Raw genomic sequence first — 25,295 nt, forward strand, 5'->3', positions numbered from 1 at the left:
TGGACTACCAGTTAGTTAATGTATATGTTTACAACGAATATTGTAGGTACGGACTTAATTATCAAATAGTTTAGTAAAACTTTTATTAATTGACCACATTTTATTCGAGTATTACAGCTCCTGGAAACAAGAGTACTTTTTAATTTGAAAATTATAATAAATAATGTAGAGGATGCAGGCAGAGGGTGGGGGCGGATCCATCCCCCGGGACCGAGCGAGGTGTCCAGGCACAGCGCGCGGCGCACTCCGCGGCGTTATCTTGATACGGCACTGTATGTTCTATTTTAAGGTTCCGTAGTTATCAAAGAATCCTTTTAAAACTTTACTATTTAAAAAACAGAAAAAAGAAGAGATTCTTATTTTTTACCAACTACAAATTTAAATCCAAAATTACATGTGTCTCACTTCAAAAATGACGAATTTTCATACAAACTGGCAAACCCTATTTCATCCCCTTAGGGATGGAATTTCAAAATATCCTTTCTTAGCGGACGTCTCCAAGTCTACCTTCCTGCCAAATTTCATTTTCATGAGCTCAGTAGTTTTCGAGATTTCGTGATACGCTTTTATATCTATACATATAGATAGATGCGGCGTTTATTGTACGTAATTGTAGCTGCCTAAGAATGTAGGCAGCCGTTAAATTCCATCTCTCTCTTTCTCCGTCTCAGCCCTTGAGCGTCGGAGCCCAGAGTCCACTTTCCTCACTTTCCTACCCTTTCGTCTCAACTTCGCATGGTCGTTGGCATCCCTAGTTATCAGACTATTGGTAATTGCACTTCCATAACTACCTTACAATAAAAGCGCAGCTACGTATTACGGATTCTATTTTCACCGTCTTATAAGATATAATTTTAAAATGGCATTGACAAAACCATTTTAAGTGCGGGTTGAGATCGTGATTAGACGCTCGGACACCTCCTGCCGTAGGGATTCCCTGGGGATCGATCCACCCCCCCTTCTCCCTCCTCGACCCGCTCGACTGCTAGACGTCGCAAAATGGACTGCTTGAAAATGTCCACATTTAGCTTTAGCCCAATTGGTTTCAAACTTGAAACAATATTTCTTTTATTGTATATTGTTAGTGTTGTTTTCTATTCTTCTTCATTGTGTTTCAGTGGCAAATCTACAAACTATATAAAAATACATATTTGTATATTACTTTATGAAAAGCAATATAAATTTTTTATATGAATAGTTGCATATTACTAAGAAAAAACATATTTTTTTAATAACTAGCATACCTTAAAATTATTTAAATGATATGATTTTCTCATGACAATGGTCTAGCAAACTATCATTAAATATCCTTAATTCCACCAGTAAGCCCGCCTGAATTGTACGTGAACCTCGAGTTTCGCTGCTCATCACCCCGTTAGGGATAAATACTTGATAAATCTGTATTTGAACTGATTAATTTACTTATAGTATTGCCCCCGCTTGCAACGAAACCACCATCCGATGATACCAACCTGTCAATTTAATTTTAAGTGTACACTGTACAAATACGAATGTAGTTAAGTTTACGAGTATATTCGTAAATGTTATGTAAGTCTGAGCCCTTTTAGACAACATGAATAAAATTTGATACTAGTTTTACTAATAAATGCTCGATTTTAAATTCAGTCCAGTTTTGGCCCGTCACTTGCCCATTCCTACTCACACCCCTTCACTTATTATAATTCCATATTAAATCCTCGCCTTTTACGGCGCGAAGGCTTCATGCTTAAGTTCAACTTGTAAATTGCTTTAGGATCGTATTAATTGTTCAAATCATTCATATCATTAGGGTTGATTGACTTACGAGGAATAATTCGTGCAAGTAATGTCTTTCGTCAGACACATAAACGAAAAAATGTGCGTCGTGTCGTATCAAGAATTGAAGCAATTAGCTATGGGGAGCAATGGATTGCGGACCCTGGGCTCTGACGCTCAACGGCTCAGGGAGAGACAGGGAGAGAGAGAGAGTAATGGAAGGGACTCCACCGACAATAGTCTCGCCCTTAAATATTATGATGGTGATTTCATTGTTTCCTGAAGAAGTTAAAAACCTACTTTTATCTCTAAACTTCATTGATATTGACAGAACGAGGCAAATCATAGTTTAGCTCAAGGTATGCTTCAACTTTTTAAAGAATATGATGGTACACTACTTGCATAAATTGGATGTCGAACTTTTGTATAAATGTTCTACTAAATCATGTTTTAATTTATAACCTTGTTTCAAAAAAATTGCATTCACAGGTATACGAAATATATTTTTTATTCTTATGTGTGCCGATAGAGGTCTATGGAAGCAGAAAAGGGAGGCCTTTGCCCAGCAGTGGGACACTTACACAGGCTATTAAAAAAAAAATAGTGCCAGTTTTTTTGATGTAGTGTAGTACAGTCAACAGCACGTCTACCTACACAAATTCATTGCAAACTCAATGCGAACGCGAAGGTCATACAGGGTAACTTGATGTGCTGTTGACTACAATTTTATAGTGAGATATAAATGAGACCACAAGCAATTGCAGTTGTTTATCGCGGTAAGTTGATACGGTGGTCTCCAACCCGGCGATGCAACCCGACACCACAGATTATGTTCATGTCAACACCTGCCGTTGCAGGGTTGTCACTCTTAGGTAAATTACTTGCGCACTGACAATGTCGTGAAGATTCACGAGTAAATAACATGGCTAATATTCATGCATCTTGGGGTTGCTGTTCGGCTAAAGCAAATGAAGAAAGTTACATAGTATGCGACATATGTGTAAAACAATATCATGCAGAATGTCTTGGTATGACGTCTGACTACATACCTCAAGAAAACGAGAAGTGGATCTGTCCCATCTGCAAAATGACTTGTGTAACAAACCACAATAATGACAGCACACCTGTCCGCTTCAACCCGAATGTAACTGTACGTCCTACCAAGCGACAAGCGCTTCAATCGCCCCCAAATTCCTCCACAGAGGAAGCGGCAATAACTAAAGAAGATGTACGTGCGATTATTGAGGAAGTTTCACAACAGCAAATGGAGGGTCTTGTGTCGCAATTCCGGGCGCTTTTTTCCACTATGCTCGAGACCCAAATGAAACCATTACGCGACCAGCTGACGGATGTGAAAGAATCAGTCACTTTCATGAGTGGGCAATATGATGAAATAATTAAGCAAAATAAAAGAAATCTCGAGATCATCACTGATTTGCAGTCCGAGTGCGATGGTATGAAATCCAAAATAAGAGACTTGTCAACCCGTTTGAACAATCAAGAGCAAAATGCGCGTTCCTGTAACATAGAAATTCAGTGTGTCCCGGAAAAGAAGGATGAAAATCTTATCACAATAGTGACGAAACTAGGAAGCATAATAAAGTGTAACACTCCACCGGAAAGTATAGTCCAATGCACCAGAATAGCAAAAATTAATCGGAACTCTCCTCGACCTCGGTCTATAGTCGTTCAGTTCTGCAGTCCTAAAAAGCGCGACGATTTCTTGGCTGCCGTCGTAAATTACAACAAATCTAAACCAATTCATGACAAGTTGAATTCCACTGTTGTTGGACTGAATGACCAGAAACTACCAATATTCGTGATGGAGCATCTTTCCCCAGCCAACAAGGCTTTGCATGCTGCTGCGAGACTGGCGGCGAAAAAGAAAGGCTACAAACATGTCTGGGTGCGCAACGGGAGAATATATTTGAGGAAAACGGACAACTCGGACTATATACTGGTAAAGGATATGGACTCTATTGATAATCTCAAGTGACGGATCCTTCTTAGTTCTTGATTTTCTTTTGTCTGGTATGTACATTTTTAAAATTCGATTCCTCACTATCAATATATTACCAAAATGTTGGTGGCCTACGGAGTAAAACACATATTTTTTCTAATAATGTAGCTTGCACTAATTACGATATTATAATCATAACTGAGAGTTGGGCAAACGACAGTGTGTTTGATTCGGAGTTGTTTGGTGGAAGGTACACTGTACACAGGAGGGACAGAAATATTTTAAAAAATCACCAAAACAAGGTGGATGGTGGCGGTGTTATTATTGCCGTTTCTAATAAGCTCCCGTCTCGACGAGTAGCAGAGTGGGAGAGTGAATGTGAGGACTTATGGGTATTAGTCGACATTCCACGATCAAAATCCTTCACCCAACTGGCTTTTTGCGCGGTCTACCTTCCACCTGCAACTGCGTTATCTACGCTCGAACACTTTATCAATAACTGTAATCGCATTAATGAGGTCAATAATTTGCACACTTTCTATATTGGTGACTTTAACTTTAGTAAATTAAATTGGTCTCTAGTGGAAAGTGACAATGACAACTATCAACCACCAGTTTTGTATCAAACATTTTTAGATTTTATGAACATCAATAATTTGTCTCAGTATAATTCGGTGAAAAACTCAATGGGAAGAATTCTGGATCTTGTTGTAACTGACATGTGTTCTTGTGATGTTAGTGAATCTGCTGATTCTTTGTGTAACGTTAGTCCACTGCATCCTCCTCTTCTAATCAAGATTCCAACCTCCGTTGAAAATACCTTAAATTACAATGGCAATAGCAGGCCAAACTTCTATAAAGCTAACTATAATGCAATTAATCAACACCTAGCGTCTGTCGATTGGGTGAAACTTTTTTCAAATATCTCGGATATAAATCAAATTGTCGATATTTTCTATCAGCAACTACAAGATGCTATACAAAAGTTCGTTCCAAAAACTAAAAAGCGTAACAACAAATTCCCACCCTGGTTTAGTCGAGAATTGATCAATAGGCTGCGGGAAAAAAATAAATATAGACAAAACTACGCTAAATACAAAAACCCCCGCGATTTATTTTCTTTTAAATTACTGTCAAAACGTTGCAAGACTCTCGCGAATGAATGCTATAAATCATACATAACACGACTAGAAGAAGATATTGCCAAAAATCCAAAATCTTTTTGGAGTTTTGTAAAGCGTAAGCGCGGTGGTGCAGGGTCTTACCCAGGAACTATGTCTAATGGTACTATAACAACTTCAGACGGCACAGAAATTTGCGATCTCTTCGCCTCATATTTTTCATCAGTATATAACGAAGGGCAGAGTACGAGTACGTCTAATAATGCCAATAGTGACAACTCGCTCGGCTCCTTCGAGGCCCATGGTGATAACCTGTCATCTATAACAATCACGAGACAGGAAATTTTGAGTCAGTTAAAAAATTTAGATTGCTCAAAAGGCGCTGGAGCAGACGCAATTCCTCCAATTTTTCTTAGACGTTGTGCAACCAGCCTAGCTGATCCAGTTCAATTTATCTTTAATAAATGTCTCACCCAGGGAGTATTTCCAGAGGTATGGAAATTGGCTAAAGTCGTTCCTATTCATAAAGCTGACGAAAAACATCTTGTCAATAATTACCGACCTATTGCAATACTATCTTGCTTGGCAAAAATTCTGGAACACTTAGTACGTCCGCACATTCAACGGCACTTTGACAAGTACTTAACCGAGAGACAGCACGGCTTTGTTAAGGGCAGATCTACCTGTACTAATCTTGTTGAATTTACTGATGAGCTAACTAAATCTATTGATAATCAAAAGGAAACAGATGTAGTCTATACAGATTTTAGCAAAGCCTTCGACAAAGTCCCACATAACGTCGTACTAGAAAAGTTAAGCATGTATGGATTCAGCGGAAATGTACTCAAATTTTTTGAAGCGTATCTGTCTAACAGGTCATTTTATGTTGTAGTAAACGGATTTGTCTCATCACAGTACATCTCTTCTTCAGGTGTTCCTCAAGGGTCTATTTTAGGTCCCATTATCTTCACAATATTCGTTAACGATCTTCCATCCCAGTTTCTAAATTGTTCATCGTTTATGTTTGCTGATGACCTAAAACTTGCCAAAGAGATAAACTCCGTCGACGACAGCTCACTCTTTCAAAAAGACATAGACGCCCTATGTCAATGGTGTTCTAAAAATGGAATGCACTTGAATGCCAGTAAATGCTGTTTGATTAAGTTTACACGTAAACAGAACATCCATAAGACGGAATATCATATCAACGGAAATAAAATACAGGAAGTCGAAGTTGTCAGAGACTTGGGAATATTACTAGACAAAAAACTTACTTACGTTCCCCATATTAATTCTGTGATAAAACGAGCTTCCCAAATGCTGGGCTTCGTAATTAGAAATGGCAAAGTTTTTCGCAAACCGGCAACTAAATGTACTCTCTACAAATCCTTAGTACGCCCAATTTTAGATTACGGCAGTGTAGTTTGGCGCCCCCATTTCGCGACTCATGCATTGCGGATTGAACGGGTACAAAGAAGGTTTACACGTCATCTGGCGTTCATATCTAGCAATGCAACAAAAGAGGATCCATACGACAATCGTTTGGCAATATTTAATCTTACTACCCTTGATAAGCGCAGAGATATCCTTGATCTGTTGTTTCTTTATAAAGTTATTAATAATTATATAAAATGCCCCCAAATATTAAGTAAATTTAATTTTAGAGTACCACGACGACCACCTCGTAGACCAATCCAATCTTTTGTACCCCCCTTCCGCAGAACAAAGTTAGGAAGAAACTCAACTATAACCAGAATTTGCATATTATACAACGGGATCAGTGGATTGGCAGATATTCACAATTTATCTTTAAAAAAATTCCGCACTTCAATTTTGAGTTGCTTGAGTACCTAATTAACGTAAGTAAAAGTACCTAGTTATGTTGTTTTTAAAAAAAAAAAAATTTTATTATTTTCTTCTTCATTTCTCATATCTTGTAATACTACCTACACACACATTAAAAATATGGATTGTTACCCATTGCATGCTGGGTTTACCTTTAATTGGTCGATCAATTAGAACTAATTCTTTTATACATGTATCATCTTTGTATAATATGTTGTTTCGATTGTTGGTGAACTAAATAAATAAATAAATAAATAAATAAATAAATAAAGATTATTTTGTGCTTGATGCCAACGACAAGTTTCCCTTAGGGCAATGCTGTTATTAGTATCAACCACGTAACCACTTTATTGGCAATGTTTATAGGGTTGACATTTTCTTTGGTCATGGCCATATTAACTGATTAATTCCTCACAATAGGCTGCTTCAACAGAAGCGAGCACTTGTTTCTAATTAACTAGAGTTCGATTGGTATACAAATTTATGTGGCACGAGAAGGAACCTGAAATCTTTTCAATTGGCGCCTCCGCTTCCCGGGTCAACCTATTTATTATTTCCGCAACTCGGCCCTATGGCTATTCCATACTTCGTCAAAATTGGTCCAGCGCGCAGTGAAAGCTATTTAGACAGAAAAAAAGGCAGAGAGATAGACTTTCGCATTTATAATATTACTAAGGATGTTTGGATGGATGTAAGAATCGGCAACCCTTTCACCAATAATGGTCAGTTTACCACTTCACACCTCGCGGTGGTGGTTACTTTCCGGGAACGGCGCCCTTGCCGGACGTCGGGGATTAACGTAGAGTTAAATACTCATGGAATATTGTGGCAATTTCATAAAATGAATACAAATTTGGCGGTGTGGCGTAGGGCTCCACGCCATTAAGGGTTACTCCATATCCTCTCCTGGAAGCCGTACGAGGCGACTAAGGAACACATCTAGCAGCTGATAGGCCGTAATAGCATTCCCAAGGAGGGTTGATGTTAAGCAGGCGGCCGGTTATAACATCACTCTTCATAGTCGTATTCCTCATGACTGAGGGTCGTGGTTATTACGTGGAATGAAACACACAACAACTTTCTTGGCGTTATTAATGGAGTGGTTTGCCATTGCCTTCTCCATTTCACACACAAGTTAATAACGAACAACCAGTGTGCAGGTTTCCTCTCGATGTTTTCCTTCACCGGAAGCCAGTGTTGGTCGATGAAAACTACTATACATTAGTGAGATATACAAACTCATGTGGCACGAGTAGGATTCGAACCTGCGACCTTTCGATCTTAACCATTACACCACCACCGCTTCTATATAATCACATCCGAATATATATAATATTCTATAATATCACAGCCAAATCTTAAAAATATTAAAGCAAACAAAAAGTTTTCGCTCTTCCACAATCAGCGTACTGGCAACTTACAAAAGACGAATATAAGTAGCAATAATCCAGAAAATAGTGCAAATGTCTTCATTATCTGAGATCTGCGGCAATAAATTCGGAGGTTACTGAGCACGCGAGCTTGCTCGGAACCTGAATTCAGACTGCAGATCTAGACAGGCATTTCGGAAATACCCTGCAGGCTGGAGAAAAGATTAAGATTTAAAATTATTGAATGAAAAAGGAAGGTTACTTTTATGTTTGGCTGTATATTTATTTTTGTATTTTATATATATGATATGTGTGTAATTAGTAAATAATACATATTCTATTGTATAGTTTCATCTGCCTGAAGTATGTAAGCACTTTGTTGTTAGTTAGAAGTTACACTTTTCACAGGCACATCTTCGCAACAGATTATAAATTGTATAGGTACGTAACAATTTTCAAATCTATATAAATAATAACAAATGCAGAGCGCCAGGATCATAGATATCAGAATAGTCAGGATTGAATAGATTATGTCCGAAATGATTTTCATTACCTGATAAATTCGCAATGAATGCGAATGTCGCAATGCAAATGTAGACATTCAAAATATTCATTTGTCGTGAAAATGTAACAAAATCCAATGAAAATAATATTAGCATTGTCGGCGTTTGGCGGCGGACATTTTAGAAATAAAAATACTAGTTTAAACCGGATATCCGGACGCATATTGGCATGATGCATATTTGATATCACATCCTTTGAGAATGCTTATTTCTATAGATCTCTTAACGGTCTCGCTCGAATATACCTAGTTAATTTTCAGTTCAGGCAGAGTCCACGATTTAACCACTAGATAAAACATGAGTCAGTCTGTTGCTAACTTGTTAAATATCGTGTAGCAAAATGTTTGCATACAAGACTTTATATAGCCAAATGCATCTTGGGTGTCCTTTACCACAAGTTCGACGAATACACAATGTTTTTTGGCCAAATATTAGACCTTGATTTAAGGCTGATGTGCGTGCCAATGGTCTGACAACTAGGGTGCAAAGTGGAGACGAAAAAGTAGGATTGCGGACCCTGGGCTCCGACGCTCAATGGCACCGGGAAAACGCTCAAATGAGAGAGAGAGAGAGATATAGAGAGATTATTCCTTGATTGTCACTTGCTTTCCGTAACGAATAGGTACGTCTAGCTTAGCTATGCTATTAATTCATGCTATTTGCTATTGAAATTGTATTGTGAAGATACCTAACCAGGGTAACCAGGTATCAATTACTGTAAACGTTATCTGTTTTCGGTCAATTTATTTTGTTTTCATTCCCGTGAAACGTCACGTTAATTGAACCGGAATATGTTTGCAGTCCGCCCGGATGAAATGGCCCGGCTCAGAGATATGCCTCTTTTGATCGCCTTTGTTCTCGGCACGGGCACCTCGTTAACTCACACCTGGTTGGTTTTCCGCTAACATTTTTCTTTTATTAATGTACAAGATTTTTATTCAATAAAAGTATTTATCCGAAATCATTGTTTTTAACATATAAATTAATATCTGCAGCGCTACAACCCCTTCATCCACTCCATTTTAAAACAATGATCCTTTCATATTGTAAAGATTTGGCTGTGGTTTTACGACCACCAGCCAGCTTGACGTCAACTTTTTGGGAATGCTGTTTTTGTTCATCAGGCCTTTTTTTCTTTCGTCTTCGACATCAGTCACGGGAGGATATGGAGTGGTTCTAATCTAGGGCGGGAATCACATGGTTTTTTTTACTTAATTCATTACTAGCTTTTGCCGGCGGTTTCGCCCACATATTCTGCGATAGCATCTATCGCAGAATGTTTAAGTTTGTATGAAAGTCTTCATACAAACTTTCACCCCAATTTTGGGAATGATGAATTTCATTTTCATTTAAGGGTTGATTTTTGAAAAAAAGGAGCCTATAAGTGTTTTGTAACTACATGCATATTAAAATTAATCAAACCAGTCCTTTTCCAGACTTTTACATTTATAATTTACTAGCGGCCCGTCTCTGCTTCGCTCAGGTAAAACCTTAACCTTCCTCAGGAATCAAACTATATATAAATAAAACTCGCATCAAAATCCGTTGCGTAGTTTTAAAGATGTAAGTATACATAGGGATACAGGGACAGAGAAAGTTCAAATTCAAATATCACTTATTGACGTCAAAAAAATTACTTAAACTAAGTCTACTGCCGGCTTCCAAAGCGCAACTGAAGAAGAAGCGGCGCAACAAACTTCACCGCAGCCTTTTCTCCAAGGACGTCAATTAACAAATATGGGTTTTATATATATATATATTAAAAATTAGGACGAATTTACATCATTATTAAAAATGTCAAAATTTGAATAAATAAATAAAATAAGCATTTCCAATAAAATTATTGAAAATTGTCACACAAAAAAAAATATATATATATAAAAAGCTAAATGTACAAGCGACTTTGTTTTATACTATGTAGTAATAGTGAAGTGTAGTAAGTATGGATTCATAATTTATGAATTCCTAAATACCCCATGTAAAATCACTACGTCGAACGCGAAGCTTTAGCTTAGAAGAAGAAGATTTTTAAGAAATCTTAAAAATTACTTACAACATTAACCAGCGAATCTCTTAGTCGTTTGCAGTTTAGCTCTCGACACATACGGCACACGGCTGGCGAGACCCACGTTAATTTTCTTGTAAGACTAATTACACACGAGCTTATTTGCCCCGCCTCGCCTCGCGTCGAGGTGTGAAGTGCGCCTCGTGACAAAAAACTTTGAGAACTTTTTTAAGGGTGACGTGTTAGCTTGTTAGTCTCGGAGCTGATTGAAAATTTAATAAATAAAATTTGAAATAAAAAAAAATGATTTATGTATTTTTCAATTAAGCTAATTACTATTCAAATTAAAATAAGTTGAAGGTGTAAATTCATATTAATTACAACTTTTATTTGATAGTTTCATAATATTCCTTTTTGTTAATTTTGATGTAAATTTTATTATGTTAGTGGGTGTCGTTAATGTTGTAAATACTAACTCTGTATACATAATTGTGAAGTATTTGAGCCCGATACCATAAATAATTCCAAATGTTATTTGACTATTTGATGTTATCCAGCGTAATTAATCAAAATAATTTTATTTATTGAAACTAAAGTTTGTGCACTTTTCACGGCAATTAACAGAATGAATGCTGTAATCATTCTTCAAAATACCAATAATTAATTTCATCCTTTATTCATCAGAAACTATTTTATATACGTCGCATTAAGTATTTAGTATTCTACATATTAAAACTCATTCTTTCCTTTTTCTCTTTGCGCTTTTATACAAGTGGCATTATCTTAATTTACTATTATGCGTGAAGATTAGTTATCGGCATTTAAATACAGTTTTTGTATATTTCTAATGTGACGCTGATAATATTTTGAATAAATAAAAAAAATACTCAATAAATTATCCCTTGGCCTACATCGGCAGCTGTATCAAAGCGAAGTCGGATCGCAATTAACGTTCTCATAACGACATTAATTACAGACCTCTTTCGGATGCCTCGCCTCGCCTCTCGCCTCTCGTCTCGCCCGCTCGTGTAAACTAGCCTTTAGCGAAAGAAAAATTTGTGTTCATTAAGAAAATTAAGAATTTCGCGCACTTTGTTGTTAACCGCTTTGGTTTTGGAAAATTTTAGTGAAGTCGTTTGAAAAATTCGTCGTGGCGTTTTTTTCAAATTGGTTTCGTTACTTGAATTATTTTGTGAAAGAGACTGGGTGGCGGTAGACAAGAAATGTAATAGAGATACATTTTTCTTCACTTTTAATTTAAAAACTAGTCTCACAACTCAGTTTTTTTAGTTAGAGCAGCTAACCAGAATATAAGATTTTTACTTATTTAACTTTATTGCACAAAATACATTTCGTAAAGGTACATAAAAAAGGTAGATTTAATGACAAAAACATTATCTAACAGTCTGCCATTGGCTCATACAATAAGTTCAGTCAAAATCAAGCCAATGTTTACTTAAACAGATTTATGTCTCAAGGAAGGTTTTATTTTATTTACTGGTATAAAAATTATGAACATTACATTTATAATTTATTATTTCATCATGGTGGGCGTCTTACGACGTCTCCTGAGTTATTGTGTTAACCCAGCCCTCCATAACAACGTAAATTCATAAAAATGGCGGGCTTTTGTGCGGCACCGCTTAATTAAACAAATAACTGTGGTAATGAGTGCTGGCCTTGACTGGGTATCTGGCTGGACCATGAATATATCTTTACAACCACCCTCAGCCCTCTTCGTCTTCTTTGCGTGTCGATAGCAAGTCTGCAATGCTTTATTGGGTGATAAATAGTATAGTCTTGCCAACCTTCTTGAAGGATGACATGAAGGCAACAGCCTATCATCAGATATTTTTCTCGTACGACATCGACGGGAGGATATGGACGCTTTTAAGGCAGGGACGTTCCGCTCTTTCTTTGATAACGTTAACGCATCCTGATGTAACAACTAGTTATTCCATAAAATTGATCGAGTTTCGTAACTCATGTCTGTCTATATCTACCCCTCAAGGGATAATGACATGAAACTGTATGTACACGTTAGTTGTATTTTATTGCCCGAATTCTTTTAGCTTATGTAAGCTTTCCTCATCTATTATCCAGTTTACCCGCGGCCCCACAATAAGCTATCGCCGACTGACCCCAGGCACCTCTCTTGTGGTTCTTCCTCAACCTTGTCCTTTTTTCGCAGACGCAACAAAAATGGACGCAATTTCTCTTGAATTATGCTTTGTTTTAGCGGGTTTTAATGATGTTTCGTTGTGGGCGTTGGCTTCAAAACCGCTGTTGTTTCGGCTCATTGTTTTATGAAGCCATAATGTAAGGACAGTTTTAAGGTTTTTTTTAGCAACCGCTCTCAGACGCAGCCCTACTTACGACACTTGAAATAAATAAGAAGAAACTTTCCCCATAGTTGTTCCTTATAGATGGATAATGAATATGGGTCATGACCCACCACGAGGGCCCAATGCGGATTGGCGGGTTCTAGTAACTAAATTAATAATATATTTTTTTCTAATAAATAAATGTACTTCTGTAAGATTTTTTTGATAATTTTATGCACAACTACAAAACTGGTTGCTTAGTTTTCCATTAATTCTTTCGAATACAAACAATCTTCACGTAGGCAAGTTATTTTTGTATTTAAGTTTGTGCTAGAATTCCAATCCAAAGAGATCAAATATGTGGGCCTAATCTAAGCTAAATTTGTAGTTAGGGCACTTGCTGCGGCCCTGTGCCATCGTGCTCCCTTCATACATAAAGTCTATAATAAAGACTAGACAAAAAGGCGTGAAATCTTCCACTAGTCATTACGGCGCTAAATGACAGATCAATTCCGCAAAGTCACGTCCCGCGCGTTTTTTACCAAACCAGCGTTAGTGTAAATTGCACTTTTGTTGCAGATTCTGTGGGGCTGTGATCCAGTGAGAGCGAGCTAAGGTAAGATGTTATGTTAATGTATGATCCCTAATGCTTAACACGAATGTTGGGACTCGCTTCGCGATGCATACTGCGGACTGTTGTACATGCGACTGAAGTACGGTTATATTATCATCAAGGAGCTTATTGTAAAAGGGCTATGTGTGTATGTAAGCTGGTGATAATTTCATATGGCAGTCTATATAAAAATTTATAAAAGTCACATTATTACATAAAATACAGCCACAATGAGTGACAAAAAAATCTTGGTATTTGTTTTACTTAGCTCAGAAGATGCACGGCACAACGGCAATCATATTGAGTAGTTACTATTTGTATTTTATAACCATCCATTGAAAATAGTTACTATAAAGCGTTTTCGTTTCTACTACTTTTAAAACTTGAGATTCAAAACTAGTAATTTGAAATATCTGTAAAATAAATTCCTACAATATCTTCACGTAGCTGCCACTGTGCGCAAGCGCACTCCACCCCACTTCATTACTCAGCCCTCGTGCAGCGCACGTGTGCCGCATGCACAACCCCCACCCCTGCAGGGGTAACCTTGTCACTGCTAGGTGCCAACCTAGCCTAGCGAACGTGAGGGTGTCAAACTTTTTGGGGACATTTTGCGTATCCATTTCATAGACTTTTGAAAATAAGTGACTATTAATAAAGTTTTAATGGGATCATATTGAATGCATTTCGGCATATGATGTTAATGACATCAAAGTAGTTCGATTTTTTTGGAGTGAAAACTTCTTTAGCGGCGTTGTGCACTTTTTGTGATGGGTAAAAAATGTTAAACTCGCGTCAGGACACGTGACCCTGATCGAAAATGCGTAAGACGTCACACATGCACAACGTTAATATTCAAGTTTTCTTTCTCACTCCCGGAGTGCAACCCGTTTTTTATGTAAATAATTCATCAATGTTCACACATTGATGCATTATTTACATAATAAATTACATACTGTATGCACGTGTGTGTGTGTCATTCGAAATTATTCGACACACTTCAAGTTTTCAACTTATAATGGTATACAGATATAAATCGCTTTATTAACGTTAAAAATTTACTTACCTAAAACAACAAAGCTTAGTGAAGACACAACGAATTTTACTGATGAAACACATATATAGTGGGGAAATAAATTACACTATAGGGCTAGCGTGAAATATTAATATTATTGCGATAACAAACTCACTGAACCGTCCCATCCATAATAATTAATTTAAAATTTACCCAAGATAGCGTAAATAGCAAAAATTGTGGGGCTAAATTAATGGGAACAAATATTTGCGGAGAACCCGAAGGACAGGGGCCTTTCTTGGGTCCCCTTCTGAAGGGTGAGAGGGGAATTATTAAAATTATACACCGCTTGCCCCTGGACTCGCAACTACAAGTATTTTACTGAAGGGAAACTGATTGCTCCTACAAATGTATTGCCGTTTTATTTATTCTCTATTGAGACGTGGCTCGCAGACTGAATGGAGTGCAGATTAGATATTATTCTGTGGTTGTGTTATTGTGATGAATTTATAATGAACTACTGCGGAGTTGGATCTGTAAGGGTGTGATTTATTTTGAGAACGTTTGGTATGTATATAAATGCCGGTGGAAATTCTATCATTGTTGAAGAATATAAGGAGAGAGATCAAATTTTTAATGTTTATTTTAAGCATTTTCTTTATTATGTGTTTCTTTATATTTTACTAGCTGCTGCTCGCAGATCCGTTCGCGGTAGCCTATGTTTAATCCCGGGTCATTACCTATGCTAATTATAAATTTCATGAAAATTAATGTAGACACAATCAAGAAACCAGAATGTATATTGGCAAAAAACAAAATGTTTATTGCACGGAATTCTTGAAAATATTAATTGTGTTTGCGGGCAGCTGCGGTGGGCCGCAAACTTGTTTGCCTGCTTAATTGCATAAAAAATCTACTTGTAATGTTTTACACACCGTAAAATCCATCAGTGGTTTGAAGAAGAAAAATACGATCCTAGAATGTATTCTAGGATCGTATTTTTTATTTAGCAGGCAGCCTCGTGCCGCTGTGTTCTAAAAACGAGCTCGATTTTGTATTTCCACAAATTTTCTATTTATAGCCTAAAGGAAATCGATCTGTAGTTCGACAAATACTATTAAAAATAAGCCCGATCCGGTCCTGTGCAAACAGTCAAGGGTCTTCCAGGCATTGGAGATCCTGAGTGAATTCTCTGTTTGCATATCTGTTCTTAGAAAGACGTAAACTTTGTACTGTCTAATGTCATGGAGGTAGAGGCGAATTTATAATGCATTTGGCTAGGTAAAATTATAAAAAATGATCTGGTTTGTAAAGATTTTTTACGCTGTCCCTGGGCTTCATAGCCGGTAATGATACCAGGAACACGCGAAAATAAGAGAGTAAAATATTTTTTTTGTTATGAAAAATTAGTTGTTTTTTTCTGTTCGTCTCTCGCACAATTTTATAACTTAAAGCTTTATATCTTATATATATTATATATTATAGATATGTACCTATCTGTCTCTTACAGTGATCACTCCCAAACATCGAGCAAGTCATCCGAGCGCGACTCGAGATGACGTACCTTACTGTCGGGTTGATTTCCACTGGGACTAAGTCTTCTTGAAGGGCTTGCGGTTCAATGATTTATACCACAGTTTATACTATACAACTTCCTTGATTATTAACTATTGTACACGTGGTAACCGTATTAATATCTATTGGGGCATATTTTTATATGAGGGGTAACTAAATTAACGTAGAATGTTTCACAGTTTTTTTATTTTTATTTATTTATTTATGTTACAATAATTTATATGAAAAATATAAGCACTACCAACAAAAACCTATATATATCTTCAGCGGATGCAGATAATTAAACTCGTGTAGCTTCGAAACTGAGACATTTTTGGAGTAAACTGAAGACCAGACTTGGCCTCCATCAAATCAAGCGGTGTTGATTTTGTCTCACACGCCCAGAATGCATCTAATCAACTAAACACAATAGGTTAGTAGATAAATAATTTGTTTTGACGATTATTCGAAGGCCCTTATATTTATAGAAACACAAGTGAAAAATTATTGTGACACTGACAATACTTTAAAAGATATGACAAAAATAAAATCATACATTTTTTGATCATCATCACGAACAAGTGTCGTCACAACTTGCTAAAATGTTCGCAAAGAAAGATAATTATGTTTGTTCGACAGCTACAAATTGTGTAATGAATTATCATAATGATCCTAAATATATCTCTAATATACCTAGATACACATTGAGAGACCTAGATACCTAGATGCATATATGAAGTCTGTGTTTTCATAAAAACTGCATGTTTTTATTTAAGCAGTATTATTAAATTAATTGTCAGTTATTTGTCTCACATTCATTTGGGACAACCTTAGATGCAATAACTATAGTTTTTATGAACATCCTACAGTAGTGAATTGCAATAAATAGCGCCCCCCTCTATAGGGTCGTGTAATGACGACAAATTGATGCGCCCTATGAAATAGGACGTGTAGGGTCACGGCCCGTGACGTCATGAGCCCCGGTAATAGATGGTCAGAGCTTTGTGTTAGCACGGAACCGTATTTTGTCTTAGTTATTTATTCTTGTCCACTATGAAATACACGTAAGTATTATTTGTTTAGGAAGAATATAATCATAATTTTAGCTAGCGGTTTGTATATGGCTAAAGGTCAAACTCACCTCTATATGTACTTTTTTAAGTAAACTAAAATGTTATGATCGATATTTTTTTTGCATTCGACACGACAACTTCGACTGTAGTCAAAATAATATAGGTGTTTGTGTTAATATTAGTAGGTGTTTGTTGCGGTTGTTCTGTATCTCATTGCTCTTTCGGTTTCGTTAAAAACTTTAATTTTTGTTGTTATTTTTATTAACTGGTAGAATCTTTTTAAAGTTTTTTGTAATTGATCCTCATTGAAACACCCGTATTATATCAGTATGAAAGCAATAAATTATTTTGTGTAAGTCAAATATTATATTTCTATAAGATATATTAATAAAAAGTAGACTTACATTTTGTCTTATATGTATTTTCGCGTCTGGGGATTCTATTGAAAAAAAAATTTTGTATATGATTTACCTTTGAATAGTCATGGAAATAAAAACAATATCATATACCTACTCTATTTACTTTTGTTTTTTGTTTTTAAAAGTTGTCAAACAAGTAATTATACATTTTTAGTTTTTGAAGTGGCTAGTAAGAATTATTGAGTGTTTGTAGACGTCTCCAGAGCTTCGAGCAATTAAAAATAATCGCAAAAACGATTCGTTTGAAGCGGAACGAGGTGAAACTTTGATCTCCTTAGATGTTTGCATCTTTAGATATTTTTATAAGACTTTGTTTATTCGTTACAAATATAAACATAACCATATTTCCTCTTGTAAGATTTTTTTTATGATGTTAACATAGATATAGATTATAGGTTATATTTTCACAAAAACTGTACTGTGAGCTAAACTAAAAATAATCTACGTACTTTTACAAAATTTTTAATCATATTTTTATATACTTGATAATTCGCTACTAAATTTAAAATTTCAAAGTTTATTAGATCACTGAGTACGTTTCTGAATATTTATAACTAAACGCAAACGGAAACAAATTACTCGATTAAAAATCAAAAGTTTATGCACAAACAATCTTTCACAGGTCACATCAAGTCACATTATTCGAATACGATTATGACTCTTAAAGCTACCAACCACTATATTTTTTTATTAACTCCACGACTTACCTCTGAATTGAACTTTACAGTACATTTCCCAGGATTTCATTGTCATATATTTTTTTCAATCACTCGTGGAAAGTATAAAAACATTTGAGTCGCAACTCAGGCGAACAGCGCCCCGGGCGGGTCCTGGCGATATCTCAGGAACAACTTTCTTCAACCGGGAACAATTTGCATAATATCTGCATTTTTATCCCGACTTTCTTCGCTTGTGAAACTTTTGCGTATTATTGAACGTGCGCTGTTGCTGCGTAATTATATTAATACCTCTCTGGAGTTTGCGAGTTTTGTTCAAAATATTTAAAGTTACCCAAGAAAATGTATTTAATGATAGTAATGATTGGCTATAAAATATAAAAATACCACTACAATACTACAGTATTGTAGTGGTATTTTCATATTTTATCATATTACAATATAATTTCGAAAGTGAACGAAAAATACATGTTAACATCATAATAAGTGCCTTTTGAAATAATTTGAAAAGCAATTCCCTTCAATATAGCTGAAAGCACCTTCCCCGCGATACTTTTACTTTACGCAGAGGTGACGGGCCGTGCTCCGCGAGTATAGTATTGCCCGAGGCTAGTGTCGTCTACACACCACGACATGCTAACGGGAGTTTTGAAAATTTTCTGATTGCTTTTATTGTCCAGTTTGATTTTAATGTATCGTTGAAATTATTCTACATTACGACTTCACCGATTTAATTGTCATTGTAGTGTAGGAATGGGACGTGTGAATATACGATGGCTCGTGTAGCATGTTTTAACTCACCGCTCGCACTCGGCAAGATCAAAATGTAATCATTTGATGAATGAATGAATGAATTAATTTTCTTTGAAAAGTTGCGGTATAAATGTACTATTTTTTTACACGTGACGTACGTAATTATGCCATGTTTTACTCTTGGACTGATATGGCGTTTTGTAGAGTAATTTTCTTTTTCCTAATTGCGTCCCGGAGAACCATTTCTGTAAAAAATTCGAAATGTAAAGTACCCTTAGCTGTGCAAAGTTATATTCTTAAAGTCCCAAATTTCATCAAAATTCATCCTGTAGAAAATCCAGCCTGATTGATTAACTAACGCACGTTATATTTATTTAAAAAGCACCTCAAGTCCTTACTGATTGATAAATGTTACTATAATTTGAACGATTTTTTTAATGATAAACTCAGATAAAAAATTAGTTCATTATATTAAAACGATATAGATAAAAACTATAAAAACTTAATCCTACATGTTTCAAAAATAAACATTTTTTGAAACATGTAGGATTAAGTTTTTCTTTTGACGCCACATTGTGAAAAAGTTTAAACTCATGTTTTTGCTAATAAATAATAATGTTTGTCTTCAAAACTTTCTAATATTAGTAAAATCAGTTAGACCATAAACTTGAAGGTTTTGTCATCGTGCCGTATAAACCGCCCTCTCCCATCAACACCTTGAGTGATACAACCTTTTCGCAGCACGCGGAGCTTCCCCGAGCTTTCACATCATACGCGACATTATCGCTAAAGCTCCTTACAGCCTACCTGTTTGATTACACGAGAGTGGAGATTAGTCTACTTGAGTGGTCGTTCGTTTAGAAAAAATATTGCATTTGTCATTTCGCGCTATTAGTAGTGTTGCTTATAATACTGTTGTACTACCAAATTAGTTGCATTTTGTTAAGAGAAATTGATAGAAACAGTTCTACCTTTGAACTGAGTTTCAATAGATGTTTCTATTCTGTTATATTTTAGTTGAATGTATGAACACTTTTAATTAAATTCTCTTTAAAAAAAAAAAAAAGATCAAAATCGGATCATCCATTTGACTGCAACGATGCCACGGACAGACAGATACACAGACAAGATAAACGTATAACACCTCTCCTTCTGTAGTCGGAGGTTAAAAATAAAACATTCACTACAATTTTGAATTCTATGGCTACACAAAAAAATGCTCAATATTTTTTTCTGTTTGTATCAGTTGCGTGTGTAGCTCTACCATACAGACTCGTAGATGTGTCGTAGCGGTGCTACGACAGCGCTACGAGTGCGCTACGCCCTGGGGACCCGACACGCATTGCAAAGGTGCATTTGTTTTGCACAAACGTGTATTATATGAGTGTCAACTTCAACTTTTTTTAGCATATTTTTTTCTATGTAGGTACGGTACAATACTATAGTATAAGACAAAGTCACTTACCGCTGTCCGTATATATGCCTATTTATAATAAATTATATGCTAATTTCGCCCTTAAGATACAAACCTTTAAACCATAACAGAATACCCAGTTATACAGATAATCTGGACACACCTAATGCAATAAAGCTCATACCCGAATTAACTTAGAAGGCAACATAGATTTTAGAATAACGACTGAAACAGAAGTGCCGTTTCTATTTCTGCCATCGATAAAAGTTGATAAAAGCCCTGACCCAAACAATATCATCTGGCTGGTGGTTTGCTACATACACATCAATCCAATCCAATTTCTCAGTTTTGATGTGAAAGACGGACAAACAAAGTATCACACTTCCACAGTTATATTACACTAGCTGCGCTCCAGGGCTTCGACACCGTAGGAATTTCGGGATAAAAAGTACGTAAGTATGTGTTATTCCAAGTTATTTTCTACCCGTGTAGCAAATTTAATAACAATCGGTCCAGTAGACAATGCATGAAGAGGTAACAAACTTACTTTCGCATTATTAATATTAGTTGGGACTAGTAAGTATGCATATGGACTAGCAAGTATATATATATAAGATGCCTAGTAAACAATACAATAGTATATAGATAGCAAGCGACTTGAAAATTCGATTCGATCGAACCCTGGGCTCCGACGCTCTAGGGCTGCGAAAGCTCAGACGAGAGATAGTATGCTAAGGATCTTCAGAATCATATGCGGCTTACGTCAGTTGGCGATAAAAACAATGCCAATTCTATTCGGCTCATATTATCCCAAATTCTGTGTAAGGCAGTTAAAATCATAGCTACGTGTCTGGGAGATTGTGAGCTCAAGACTCGACCACACTGCGCAGTAAACCGACTTAAAGCTGCGATGTGTAGGGTTGCCATGAAACGAAACATTTAGATGTAAAGGCCAAAGTTTTTCGCTCTTTTATAGATCATTCGAACTCCCTTTTTTAGGTCATATTATACACGCAAAACCAAAACCTGTTAGTTTGCGCAAGAGCCTTTTTAAATATGAAACCATATTATCGACATACGAGACATGTCATAATACAGAAATTTATCGTCAAAAACCGTACAGTCCCATGAATATATACGGAACGTGTGGAAACCCTAGCAATGTTACACGAATGGACTTGTCCATTCTGGACGAAAGCTCGGGAATTGAGCTTTACAACGCACTTTGTTAAAGTTGAGGAGCGTTCTTAGTGTACAATGAAATGTATTATTATGTACGGTACGTGCGCGTTTAATAACTATTTTAAGTAGTTAATAATGTAACACAAAAGTTTACAATTTGACAATAAAAATTGTCATACAAAAATAATTTCATTAATTCAGACAATTGTTAGAGTAGTCCATCAGTCATATATCAAATTAAATGTTTACAAGTTAATGAAATCTATTTTTGTGGAAATTTGAATATCACGTAATTAGGTTATTTCTTGATTTTTTTAACATTAAAAAAATCAAGGATCTTGTGTAAAGGTCGTCACACTAAACTACTGGAAGTAAACTGAGAATCTGTGTTCTAAACTGTGCCAGAGGTAATTAGGAGGTAAACAACTGAAGTATGTTGCACCGTGTCTAGGAAATCTTGATAAATTAATTTATATGCCTTTAGATATTTATATTTATAATCAATAAGATACACTAATATATTACAATATTAAACATCCCAATAATTCGGTAAATTATATGAAAAAATACATTATCCCCAAAAGGATTCTTTATTCCGTCCGAAAAATAAGATCTTGTTTGGGCACTTAGCCCATGTCAACACTGCCTCATAAATCTTCCCACCAATATATCCTACTTGGACCAACTTTCTCCTAAACTTCCCTTAGAAACCAGTACACAATGAACAAATTTATTTGCAAGAGAGTAAATAAATAATTTTCTTTTTGAAAGTAAGCAGATAAATACAAAGTTGCGGCGTTCCAACGTCACAAACATACAAACATATACAAAATGCCCACATTAATATCCCGGGGTAGGATTTATTAATATCTGCCCGCTGTGGACTTTCATGGCGCACTGGTAAAGTTCTAGCCACTGAATCGAGGTCCCGGGTTCGATCCCCGCTCGGGCCTTGGACGTTGATCTATATATGTTTATGTTATAAAATATAGTACCTTTGAGTTAGTATCCCATAACACAAGTCTCGAACTTACTTTGGGGTTAGCTCAATCTGTGTGATTTGTCGTAATATATTTATTTATTTAATTTCGTTTGGAGGAATGGAAATGTAAAAGTATTTAAAAGGATAAAAAAAAAAAATTACGCTAAAGTCGGCACTAATATACAAAAAAACGCTACATATATATTAGCTATATACTTATGTATCCTGAAATTTTCATAACAAATTTTTAAATACTAAAATCCAGTATGCTCCGGATCTTTCGGCGTTTTTTGAAACGGCTTCTGTAAGGAATGAAACTGATTTCATTTTTTCATACTTTGTTATCCCGCTAGAGAAACAAAAAGCATTCTAACTTGAAGAATAATTCAAACGTGGCAATTTCAAAAACAATTTGAACAGAAGGAATCTCTGAGCCTACTTTGCATATTTAATATCCCGATTTCACATTTCTGCCTAATTTCGGCCAAAAAAATCTCTTCCACAATAAGGTGCATTACTACTGATCAAAATTTTAAATTCGGAAGCCGCGGCCGGCAGATGGCGCTTTTGTTTCTGACCACCGCACAAAGCCACACGGTTCACAACCCTTGCCATATATCTGTTCACAGATATGCGATAATCAACTTTATGTTATTCTGTATAAGAATGATTTGAAATGCAAATTTATTTTAAATTGAGATTGTTCGCTTTTTGAAATATGCACTTAGTGTACCATACAACTTTGTTTTTAGACTATCATTGTCGCAAAATAAACTCTTAACTCTATGCAATACAGCTTTTTGAACGGTTTTAAACTGTCGTGCTCTGTTTAAAATATGCAAGTAGTTGGGACGAGTAATTTGAGCGTCTCGTTGATTTAATACTGTTCAGACAAATGCCTTTTCAGGCGTTGCGCAGTTATCAAACTTAGTTACCACACAGAATTTCGAATAATAAGGCTATATATAGAAGTGGTATCTGCTGTCTTTCAAATGGAAATATATGTCGCTCTTATGGTTACTAAAAATAATCACAATTGCAATAGATACCTAACTAAAATTCAAATTCAAATTCGAATGTGTAGTATGTTGCAGATGTCAGGTGTCAGACGACGCAAGGTGTCCTTCTTGGTCCAATTGCTGTAGTGGACAAAGACACGACAGACATTGTTCTTCAATATTGTGAAATGTGCCAAAATGCAGCTTTGAAAGGAGATTGAGCGAGTGAATTCGAAATATTACCTTTTGATAGACGTCTTGCAAGGTTTTACAGTTTTCAAGCAATCGAGTGAATTGAAAAATAGGGTTTGGTTGAATAAAGCTGTGCTGAACGCCTACAATGTGGGGGGCACAAAATTCTAATAATGTAGATTTACAATAAAAAATTTAGCGGCTATACGTTTCGTACGTGTTGATTTTTGTAATAGTAATTGTTATAAAGGTATTGGCGACAGTGTAGAGCTGACACTATATGGGGAAAAGGAGTGTTTTTAATTTCTCGATTCTAAAAATATACAAGAAACGTGTACTGTACTCCACTATAACACGTAGGTAGGTCTATCAGGCTATTAGATCACCGCTCGCAGATCGTCGCCCCGGGCTGCTGACACGTCTGTCCCGACGCTGTCCTGTTTAAATATAAATCTCATATATCGCTGGTACAGAGGGATTGTCACTGGCCATGAAGGAATGTGTGAGTGAGGCATCGTAAGTAAGCAATCTAGGCGATTTGACTTCACTGTGAATATCGTAAAATTGTTAAAAGTTACTGCAAAGCAGAGATTTTGAAGATTTTTGGAACGCTAATCATGTGACGGAGTCCTAGATTATAGTCCTAAATTATTAAACTTTTTATATGTATTGAACTGATGATATGACATTATTGTGTGTACCAATAGCGGACACTTTTATTAAACTTTTATAGCAATACTTTTTTCAATAAGAACAATATTTTCGAGAACTGATGCTTTTCGGAGCCCTAGGGTACTGCGGTACACATTTTGAGACACACGCTGCGCGAAACAATAATGACGTACAATTCATAATATATCCAGAGCAACTCGTAGATGGGCTTGCGCCGATTATTTTGTATTAAATGAGACTAAAATTAAATGTTCTTGTACAAATTCCTCGTCGAATTAGAATTAGAACATGTATATAATATATACTGCTACTGCTAAGTAATAATTATATTAGTTGGGATTGGGATTATAATCAGTTAAACTGTCTACTTAGACATGGTGAGATATTTGGACTGTGACATACGCTGCTACGACCATTTCCAAACTTATCTATAGAACCGTTTTGCGTTGTTCTCATAGATCAGTGATTAACTTCAATGCAGTTTTAACAACAATATTCCACAATACTAGAAATCAAACAAATATAATCTCTTGAAGATATTCCACACCAGCCCAACCCGTGTCGTCGGTGGTGTCGGTGTCCAATAAGGCGACGCATTCGATATTCGTCTCGGTTCCGTCAATATTTGCACGCCACCTCTATACGAGTGATGGATTATCGGGGTAATACGGGGGAAGTATGTTGTTATAGCAGACTAGTTTTACCGTAGGGTCACACTCTTTAGGGAATTTACACTATTTGACACTATTCGCATACTCAAAAACAGGACCTAACCGGTTTCACCAAGTGGTAAAACCTGAAGACAATG

At 36.1% G+C, this 25,295-nt stretch overlaps 1 protein-coding gene across 1 annotated transcript; it reads left to right on the forward strand.

Moving 5' to 3' along the window:
* The first annotated feature begins 2,677 nt into the window (after positions 1-2,677).
* Positions 2,678-3,751, forward strand: LOC128673250 (uncharacterized). The gene has a single exon (XM_053750979.1). The coding sequence runs from the start codon at positions 2,678-2,680 to the stop codon at positions 3,749-3,751; it is 1,074 nt and encodes a 357-aa protein (XP_053606954.1).
* The last annotated feature ends 21,544 nt before the right edge of the window (positions 3,752-25,295 follow it).

Source organism: Plodia interpunctella, chromosome 10 (genome assembly GCF_027563975.2).
Source record: "Plodia interpunctella isolate USDA-ARS_2022_Savannah chromosome 10, ilPloInte3.2, whole genome shotgun sequence".
NCBI lineage: Eukaryota > Metazoa > Arthropoda > Insecta > Lepidoptera > Pyralidae > Plodia > Plodia interpunctella.

Bases quoted from the DNA above. Each gene is read 5' to 3' on its own strand.
- LOC128673250 (XM_053750979.1), top strand. From the start codon at position 2,678: ATGGCTAATATTCATGCATCTTGGGGTTGCTGTTCGGCTAAAGCAAAT.